We start from the raw sequence: 10,233 nt of genomic DNA, 5'->3' as shown, positions 1-10,233 counted from the left end.
ACACAAAAAGAGCATAGTGGCAGAATAAATATGTCTTATTATTATTATTATTATTATTATTATTATTATTATTATTATTATTATTATTTTGTTGTTGTTGATGTTGTTGTTTTTGTTTTTGCTGTTGTATGTTAGGTTTACAGAGACAACAGAACGTCTGAGCTTCTATGCATAATGCCTCATAAATATTCTATCACGAGAATTCAAAATTTTTCTCCCGGCATGCTTTGTGCTATCTTGCCCATGCAAAGACAAGATCTGTTTTTTCACCACAAGAGGTCCCCACAGACCACAAGACGCTACTTTACATCAAGACTGTATAGTCTATGGTTAGGTATTAGATAATAGGAGAAATGAGCGGCACACAAAATAAACCGAAAAAAGACTCCCCCCCCTCTCCCAAGGAAATGAAGATGATAAACTTGAAATAGATGTCTTTATAACAACAGATAAAATGATAATATGACAGAAATATGAAACCAAAAATAAGACACAGTGTAACAACACTTCCAAAATGCCTTTTAAAATGGCAGCTTTTTGGGGATAATGTTTGCTTTTTTTTTTTTTTTTTGTTCATTTGTTTGTTTGGTGTAATGCACATAACTAACAAAAAATTGAAATCTTTACTGAACTAATCTTATACACGTCTTATGTATAGCTACAACCTGTGATGTGAGTGTTACATTGAAACCACATACACTTTAATCAAATACAGTTAAACCAAAATTGACCAAAACATGCCATCCCTGAAATATTTTAGGAATTATAACCTGTGTAAATCTAACTCATCATTAGTTTGATGAAATGGATTTGCCTAAATTTATCTTTTTGGGGGTTTTTTTCCCCCCCCTCATTTTATAAAAAATAAAAACATGATCTCTATATGCAGTTCTAATCAGTTGAACTCTGGGTAAATGTAGTTAAAACAACACGTTTGACCTTCAAACTAATTTAGCAATCACTCTTTTGTAGGTGTGAAATATTATTTTGACTGTCATGAACCGCTCCTGATAAAGATCTCACAGGGGACGTGCAGGAAACAACATCTGCACTTCTGTTTCTGTGCTTATTATTGGGGGACTGCTTACTTTGTGACAGTTCATCTCAACATCTCACATCCATACAGATCCAGACAGAGAAACAGAAACACAGAGCTTTGAAGTGGACATTCTGACTTCACCTGATTGGAAAAGGCATCACTGAGACATCACCATGTCAGGTAAATACATTGTATTATATATATATATGTATGTATGTATATATGTGTGTGTGTGTATATATATATACACACATATATATGTGTATATATAAATATATATAAACAATTCTAGCGTAGAGACATCTCAAGGCTCTACAAACGTCTTGTTTTTATCTTGCACAGTTACTTTATAGTTGTTCTTCGCACTGAATGGGCTTGCACCCAGTGTTCATTGTGCTGTTTTTTGGGTATAATGACGTTAAAGGATTCTGATTCTAATAATTACACAAACTGTGAAAACATATTTTATGTATATGTATTATATTTGTGTTATGATGTGTGATGTTTAAGGTTTAACACATAGTCAGTGTTGAAATTCAAATGCTGTAATTTGGCATACTTATTCATTATCTTTGGATTACGCTCTTGAGCTCATTATGTCGTACCATATTTGAACATATGTTTCAAAACAGATCAAAATACTTGAATTATCCTGTCTTAAAAATTGTCCATTATTCGTCGCCATCAAACATCTGTTAAGTTAGATTATATCTACCTACTTTTTGAAGCTGATATTTATCAGATTTAGCAGGTGTATGGTGGTACATGGTTGAGTGGTTAGGTGACATGAAACCAAAAAATGGGCATGCAGCCAGACATGACCAATTTTGAAACAAGTGTTCATGTTCAGTGGTGATAAGTTCAAAACCCTTATCATAAAGCATTGACATCCTTGTAGAATGAAGGTAAAATCAATGATTGTTATCCAAGACAGTCAAATTCAGTGAATAGCTCCCCACAGTCCTCTGTCTGCCCGGTCCCAGTTTTGTAAATGGGAAGCAAACAAGGTCACTGGTACCAATCTGCACAGCACTATTCCACCGCGTTCTGTGCACTAATAAATGCAATAAATCTGCTACATGTTAACTATTTAAACATGCTCTCTAGGTAAGTGTTGTTAGTCTTACATAGACTCCATCTTTAAATGTGAAGAGTAAATAGTCCATGTGTGTGAGCAGATTACCTCTTATAACCAGCAGGTGGCATAGTAACCACAATCAACCATTTTCACCCAAGTGTTGTAGGAATAATGAATGCTGAGAGTTTTGCTTATATTTGCACATAGATTTGGTTCACTTCAGTTTTAATCTGCTTCAATTTCTGCCTTTACACTTATATAGTGAAGCTGAACAGAATATTCTCTGTGAATCTTACAGCACAGAAAGGTGACTTTGAAAAGCTGAAACATGTCTTTTTAGAAACAGCAATGTTATTTTAGTTGAAACTTTATTTTTTATTACTGTTTTTCTGTCCCTATAAAAATGCTGACTGTTTTCTTGTAAATTGTTGAATATACTGTATCTTAATGCAAAGGTGTTAAAAAAAAAGGAGTATTGAAAGAAATTTCTCTGTCCGCAGATGACCTAAATATCACCCCCACGACGTATGATTATTCATCCTACTATGATGACAATTCAAGCGTCTCTCCTTGCGACTTGACTGGTATGCAGGACTTCAGCATGGTGTATCTGGCCAGTCTGTACAGTTTGGTTTTCATCCTGGGCTTCATAGGTAGGTGTGTGTGTGTGTGTGTGTGTGTGTGTGTGCGCATGTGCTGTGTAAACTGTAGGGATGTGCAACTATTGACACAGTTTTATTGCATTCATTGCAGGGACTGGAACAGAAAGAAAGTCCCAATCTTGATAATAATACAATAGGATGAAGATGTTTTGTTAGAAAGTGAGAGAAAGAGGGGGAGGGAGAGAGAGACAGAGAGTCCTTCCTTTCACTTCTTTACATGTAGTACTACAATCTGACAGACAGCCCTGCTAACGTTTTTTTTTTCTCTCTCTCTGTCTCTCTGGAGGTAACGGCCTTGTGGTGTGTGTCCTGGTGAAGCACCGCAACCAGACCAACTTGACAGACCTCTGCCTCTTCAACCTGGCTCTCTCTGACCTCCTCTTCGTCTTCATGCTGCCTTTCTACGCTCACCAGGCTGTGGTCAAAGAGTGGGTCTTTGGAGACTTTATGTGCCATTTCACCTCTGGCTCCCACACCTTCGGCTTCTTCAGCAGCATCTTCTTCATGGTTTTGATGACACTGGACCGCTACGTGGCCATCATGCACACTCACAAGGCGGCAAAATATCGCACGATGCGGGCAGGCCTGGCTCTGACCGTGTTTGTTTGGATTCTGAGCTTGTGTGTCTCTATGCCTGCGTTTATCTTCACAAAGGTAACAAATGAGTCTCACGGGTATGGATGTTTCTACCCCCCAGAAAACGAGGACTGGAAACATTATGAGCTGTTCACAACAAGTGTATTGGGTCTCGTGATTCCCTTGTTGGTGATGGTAGTTTGCTACTCCAGGATCATCCCCACGCTGGTGAACATGAAGACTACAAAGAGACACCGCATTGTCAAGCTGATCATCACCATCGTGATTGTCTTCTTCGTGTTCTGGGCCCCATTTTACATTTCCTGTTTCTTGAGCTTTCTGCAGTCTAAAGATGCAAGTAGTTGCACCTGGGACAAAAATCTAAGACTGGCAATAATAGTGACTGAGGCCTTCGCTTACACTCACTGCTGCCTGAACCCCATCATTTACGCCTTTGTGGGGCAGAAGTTCATGAAACGAGCCTTGCAGATGATGAGAAAGTGCATACCTCATCTAAGCAGAGATTTCCCAGAAAGCTCATTCAGGAGAAGCTCAATGGTATCTAAGTCCTCTGATATCACCTCAACCCTTGTCATGTAGACAAGTTGGGTGGGTGAAATATGTTTTATGAACATCGCCTGCAGAGCATTGTTCACTTTACAAGGATTTTCTGTTTGTCTTTCTTTCACCTATGGCACTTGTATTAATCAGTGTTTTTAGTAGCTGCCTTATGTACATGGCCGTTCATTATTTAAAAAAAATAAATCAAGATAGACCTAATAGCACCATCATCTACACCGTCCATAAATGGTATTCACCCTCCTTGGAAGTTTTTCGCTTGAAATGTTTTTTGTGTTGAATGATGATCAGTATAATTTGACTATATGAAAAAATAACTGGCAAAAAAAAAAAAGACAATTGTGTTTAAGCCAAAACAGATTTCTACAAAGTAATGTTAATTCATTCAAAATATAAAACTTAAAATAAGCAATGGCATATGTAGATGCACCTTTGGCTGCAGTTACAGCATTGAGCCTGTGTGCAAACTCTCAATGAACCTGAACATCTGGACGCTCCAATTTTACCCCATTCTTCTGCAAAACTGTCAAGTTGCATGAGGATCGTGAGTGAACAGTCTTTTTCAAGTGTAGCTACAAATTCTCAGTTGGATTGAGGTCTGGGCTTAAGAACATTCACCTTGTGGTCTGTAAACCATTTCCGTATAGCTTTTTCTGTTTGCTTCCTATCATTATCTTGCTGGGAAAAAAATCTTCTCCCAAGTTACAGTTCTCTTGCAGACTGCATCAGATCGTCCTCCAGGATTTCTCTTTACTCTGCTGCAGTGATTTTACCCACTACTTTTGCGAGCCCTCCAGGATCTGCTGTCGAGAAGAATCCCCACGTCATAACGATGCCACCACCATGCTTCACACAATGACGCTGCCACCACCACGCTTCATGGTGGGGGTGGTGTGTTTGTGACACTGTGCAGTGTTTGGTGTTTGGTGCCAAACCTTGCGTCTACTTTGATGGACAAAAAGCAAAATTGTGATCTCTTCACACCAAAGAATCTTATTCAGTTGACTTCAGGGTCCTCCACATGCCTTCTTACTTTTTATAGGCATTTTCTAAACTCGATGCATTGCCCCTCCCTGTCCTGGTGACGCTGGCAGGAAACTAAACCGTGTTTCTGACTGAGTCTGTAACCACAAACTTTGTTGCCTGTGCCTATAACTTTAAACCTTCCTGTTTTTAATGTTTTTCTTCTTCACACATTTTTCTGAGCATGCGACATGAAGGGAAATATATGTTATCTAAAACAACATGGAATGTATTGGTTTTCACTTTCATGTGGAAAAAATGTCTTCATTCAAATGACAACTGAAGGCAACAACAGCGGAACTAGATTAATTTAGCACATTTTGTACATTCATACGTCATTGTTTATCATGAATTTTAAGCTTTTGGTGTTGAAAAAACTTGCCAGCATTGTTTTATGCCTCACCTTTGTACACACACACACACACACACACACACACACACACACACACACACACACACACACACACACACACATACATATATATAAAGCGAGAGAGAGAGTATGTTAATGTTTATGTTTGCTGCCTATTTTAATTTTCATTACATTCTTCTATTGTTTTTTTATCTTCAGTTAATTTTACTGCTGTTTTAGGTGTGATTTGCTCAACGTCCATACAATGTCTTACATTTATTCACATATGTCTGCCTAATACTTCATTGCTAAGTTGCTGATGTTCTAGGTTATACTCATTTTTTGTTCATGTTGTTTGTTTGTTGTATCATGTAACAATGGTTTGTATCAGTACTTTGTCACCAAAACTTATGAAAGTTTTCTATCCTCTCATCTTTTATTCTCCAATATAAGGATTTGTGTAATAGTTTGTTTGTTTATTGTTTGTTTTTTTTAACAATAAATCTTGCACTTACCAGAAATCATTGTCATATACTGGGTTTTTCAACTTCTTTGTCATGTTGGAGAGCATAGTTGTTCGTGTTGTGAGGAGTGGTTTGCAGCTGGCACTCTATTTTGTTGTTTGTGTCACTGTAATGACAGTTACAAATGACAAAGTTGCTTCTTTACCTTAAATTAAACATGTTAGTTCCTGTAACACTTAGCTAAGAAGGTTTAAAGAAAGAGATACAGTAAAGTAGGAAGGTGTCTTTTTATATAGTCACAGATCAAATTATTTGATGCACAGTTATTTATTAGAGATGTATTATCACCAAAATAAATCCAGGTTGACTAATATTTGAACTACCATGCACAATACATTTCTTTAAATATGAGCGTACTCAAGTATGTAGTCAAAGCAAGCAAGTTAAGCTCTGGAAGTGAGTATGAAAAAGATAAAAGAAACAGAGAAAAGCTCCTCATTAGAATACATTTTCCCCGTTTTTTTCTCGTCTGACGTTAACGCACAAAGGGACATTTCTCAGAAAACCGCACTGACACTTCTCTGCACATTTAACACAATGCGGAGGAAACAACAAAACCCAGAGCTCACCTTACCAGAAATGAGTTCTGCAGCAGGATTTGACACAAAAGGCAAGCAATGCGCATCGACAGGATGACATCCAGGCTTGATGAGCAACACAAGAACATACAAGTGTAGGAGCAGTGACTTTGGCAGAGAATGTGGTAAGCACAGCATTTCAATTCTGAAATATTTACCTAACTTACTTTATCTCATTCATCTGCTACATCAGCAAACACTGTGTGTAGCTGAGACTTAACTGTACAAGTGTGCCTGTGTGTGTGTGTGTGTGTGTGTGTGTGTGTGTAAACTATGTCAGCCACAGGAAATAAGGGTCGGCACGGGTGTCGGAGCTAGTGGTTCTGTGTAAGTTGAGAGTGAAAGAACAAATGTTAGAGTTGTGGTTTAAGAGATGACATGTATTTGATTATGGTCAGAATAGGAGGAAGTCTGCGATATGCATAGACATGTCAGCAATTAATCTAGATCAAGGATGATGATGGTTGAAAATATTGCGTTTACCTTTACCTTTTTACCTTTGCTTTTACCATCCACCAAAATGACAAATATTGTGGTGTATTTGTTTTTCATTTATGTTATTTTATTTTTATTTAATTACATTTTAGGTTTGACAAAACAGCAGTTGATATTCAAAGTGTTTTGTTACTGAGGCCTTTCTGATGTGACTCATAAAATGTTTCTGAAAAGTTCAACTTAAAGGGCAGGAAAGTCCAGTAATATGTCTGCATTCATGACAGTTTCAAATGATAATCATAATACATTTTATTTGTATAGCACTTTTCAAGATACTCAAAGTCACTTTACAGGGCACAGGATATAAACAGAAACAAACAAGCTGAATAAAAAGAAGATTTTTTTTTTTTTTTTTTTTAAAAAGCAGGTATAGAAAGCAGGTATAAAAAATTGAATAGGTGAGTTTTTGAGAGGGATTTGAATGTGTGGACGCCAAAGTAGTGTCAGAGGGGAGATGGAAGGGAGTTTCAGAGGGTGGGAGCAGCAGCAGAAAAGGCTCAAGTCTGTGAGGTAGAGGGGGACCAGATGATGGAGGGCTTTGCGGTTGAGGAGGAGGATCTCAGATGTACGTCGCTTTGGATAAAAGCATCTGCCAAATGAAATTGTAGAATTGTAGAGTCTTGAATGTTATGTGTTGACGTTTTCTTTTGAGTTTTTTTTTTTTTAATCTCTAAAGAATATTCAGTGTGAAACATAGATCTGTATAATAAAGGACTTTATTGTAAATATCTATGATGTGAAACACATGCCGTTCAGTCATCATGGTGATGAGCAGGAATATGTCTCAAAAAAAGAGGAGAAGCATCTATTTTTGTATCTTAAAGATTTATGACAGTTTATTTTTACAAACCCTTCAGAGATTTTTATTTTTTCAGTTTTTTTCTATATATATATAAGAAAATAGAATCAAAAGTCTGAAGAGTGCCTTGCAAAGTAAGTAGATGTAAAAATTTGAATGTCTCAATAATTCAGTCACGTTACAATGAGAACAGATTTAAGTTCATCTTATGTAACGAACTGAATAAGGACAACAAATAGTTTGTGAACAAATGTGTGCTTTATATATATTGAGATGGTCATGTCCCTCTGCTGAACCCTCTGTTGGTTCTTTATGATGTCTGTTAAATGCCGAAATAAGTGGAGCGATAAACTAGACTAAGTTGTCTATGCATGTTGAAAGAAATTGTCACCACAGTTTTAAGGAGAGGGGCAAATTCGCAGATGTGGAAATTTGGAAGATCAGTGTTATTTCTGGGTTGTAAATATTGAAAATTTGATGTTTACTGGTTGGGGCGCTGGTAGGAGTGTGATTCTGCTTCTTTGCATCAAGGACCACAAAAGAAACAGGTTTTGGACTTCAGAGTGTCATTTCTTTTTATTTATTTGTCATTTATTTATTTCTTATTTCTTCTTTTGCTTAAATTTTGCACCACTGTTGCAGTGCAGTATTGAGTAAATGTTCTGTTTTGTCCCACACAGCAGCATGAACATGTCAGACAACGAGTCATCGTACAGCTATGAGTATGAATCCGGCTGCAATGAAGACAACACCACAGATTTCCCCAACAGACAGACAGTCATGCTGGTTCTTTACTATGTGCTGTTTTGTCTCGGTCTACTAGGTATGTTCACAAAGGCCTGAATTTTTGAAAGAATATATTATTTCATTATAGTATTTTATTTGTATTTACACAAGTACAAATACCACAATACCACCGCATTTATCGTCCATCCATTGACGGGCTTTTAAAACATATAACTCATATGTGTTTCAACTGAATTTGAGTTTGACTCAAGTTACCTTACCAAGGGCATAGATTTTGTGCCTATATAAATAACATTGGATTGAATTGAATTAATATTTTGAATTGATTTCACAGGCAACAGTACAGTTCTCTGGGTTCTCCTGCGGTACATAAAGCTGAAAACGATGACAGATGTCTGCCTCCTGAACCTGGCCCTGTCTGACCTTTTACTTACTGTATCCCTGCCACTCTGGGCCTACAGTTCCCAGAGCCTTGTTTCATGCAAGGTGATGACAGGAGTCTATCAGGTGGGGCTTTTACATTTTTTGCAAAAATGATTATTGTTGTTTTCACTATTTAAAACACAAATTCTGACAAATTGTTTATATTCTGACATTTAAGACAGAGTAGAACAGATAACTTGTCATTTAGAAAGAAGAACTCTATAGATATTTTTTATCAGATGTTTCCTATGGTGACAGCAACTGACCTCATGTGACGAGTGGAACAGCTGACGTGTAATGTCGGCTCAGTGAAAACTTTCACTGAAGCTGGTGAAGTCAAACCTCATGTCATGTCACATCCTGTTCTTACCCAGCTACCTCCTCTGCTCCTCTGAACAGTTAGGTTTCTACAGTGGGACTTTGTTTGTGACCCTAATGAGTGTGGACCGCTACCTGGCCATCGTCCACGCTGTGGCAGCTGTTCGAGCCAGAACATTTCGCTATGGAATCACAGCCAGCATCACTATCTGGGTCATATCTGTCATCATGGCAGTCCCTCAGGTGATATTTGCCACCTTGGAGACAGATACAGATGGCTCCCAGTGCCAGCCAATCTACCCAGAAGACAGCAAGAACTTTTGGAAGTTGCGGCGAAACTTCAGTGAGAACACAGTGGGCCTTTTTGTGTGCCTTCCAATCATGGTTTTTTGCTATGTGAAAATCCTTATTGTGCTCTCAAAGTGCAGGAACTCCAAGAAGAACAGAGCTGTGAAGCTGATTTTCACCATCGTGTGTCTGTTTGTGGTGTGTTGGGTTCCCTACAATGTCACAGTTTTCCTTCAGACACTGGAGCAGCTTCAAATCCTGAACAACTGTAATGTTTCAACAGCCATCAGCTCTGCCTTAAACTTTGCTGAGATCATTGCGCTGTCCCACTGCTGTGTAAATCCAGTGGTGTATGCATTAATAGGAGAGAAGTTTAGGAAGTCATTGGGGAGTGTGCTGTCTAAATACGTGTCCTGGAGTTACCTGACCAGAAACACTTTGAGTCAGGGAGACACCACCGAAAAAGAGACTTCTCACACACCTGTTAGATCAGATTATTAGAACGGTGTCATCTGCATAGTTGTGGTGCCCACCTATGTGTTTGCAAATTGTGTGTGTGTGTGTGTGTGTGTGTGTGTGTGTGTGTTTAGGAGCTTTCTACACACCGGTTAGATCACATGATTAGACAGGTTAGAATATTACAAAGGTGTCACCCACACAGTGGGATCAGTGCATATGTGTTTGGAGGGCTGTATTTTTTTTTAAACTCAGAAACTACACAGAGGACAAATTGTGTGCGCATGTGTCTGTGT

At 38.0% G+C, this 10,233-nt stretch overlaps 2 protein-coding genes and 1 long non-coding RNA gene across 4 annotated transcripts in view; 2 read left to right on the top strand and 1 right to left on the bottom strand.

The window, feature by feature from the left end:
- Positions 1-1,102: 1,102 nt before the first annotated feature.
- Positions 1,103-4,327, top strand: LOC103365330 (C-C chemokine receptor type 2-like). The gene is made up of 3 exons (XM_008292748.1): positions 1,103-1,219; positions 2,618-2,770; positions 3,066-4,327. Exons 1-3 carry the CDS (start codon positions 1,213-1,215, stop codon positions 3,953-3,955), a joined length of 1,050 nt encoding a protein of 349 aa, XP_008290970.1. The 5' UTR covers positions 1,103-1,212; the 3' UTR covers positions 3,956-4,327.
- A 1,988-nt stretch (positions 4,328-6,315) lies between these two features.
- LOC103365328 (C-C chemokine receptor type 4) lies at positions 6,316-10,006 on the top strand. Of its 2 annotated transcripts, XM_008292747.1 has the most exons (4): positions 6,316-6,536; positions 8,386-8,528; positions 8,787-8,959; positions 9,275-10,006. In XM_008292747.1, the coding sequence occupies exons 1-4, from the start codon at positions 6,532-6,534 to the stop codon at positions 9,980-9,982; spliced, it is 1,029 nt and encodes a 342-aa protein (XP_008290969.1). In that variant the 5' UTR covers positions 6,316-6,531; the 3' UTR covers positions 9,983-10,006. The 2 variants fall into 2 exon arrangements, with proteins under 2 accessions (XP_008290969.1, XP_008290968.1); XM_008292746.1 differs by lacking the exon at positions 6,316-6,536 and having other exon boundaries at positions 7,271-8,528.
- LOC103365329 (uncharacterized) overlaps positions 9,998-10,233 on the bottom strand; it is a 9,296-nt gene continuing 9,060 nt past the window's right edge. Inside the window, exon 2 of the long non-coding RNA XR_520601.1 lies at positions 9,998-10,223. This is a non-coding gene — a long non-coding RNA (uncharacterized LOC103365329). The remainder of the gene's footprint in view (positions 10,224-10,233) is intronic.

Source organism: Stegastes partitus, unplaced genomic scaffold (assembly GCF_000690725.1).
Source record: "Stegastes partitus isolate 25-593 unplaced genomic scaffold, Stegastes_partitus-1.0.2 Scaffold829, whole genome shotgun sequence".
Taxonomy (NCBI): Eukaryota; Metazoa; Chordata; class Actinopteri; family Pomacentridae; genus Stegastes; species Stegastes partitus.
This window is presented reverse-complemented; position numbering and strand designations above follow the sequence as displayed.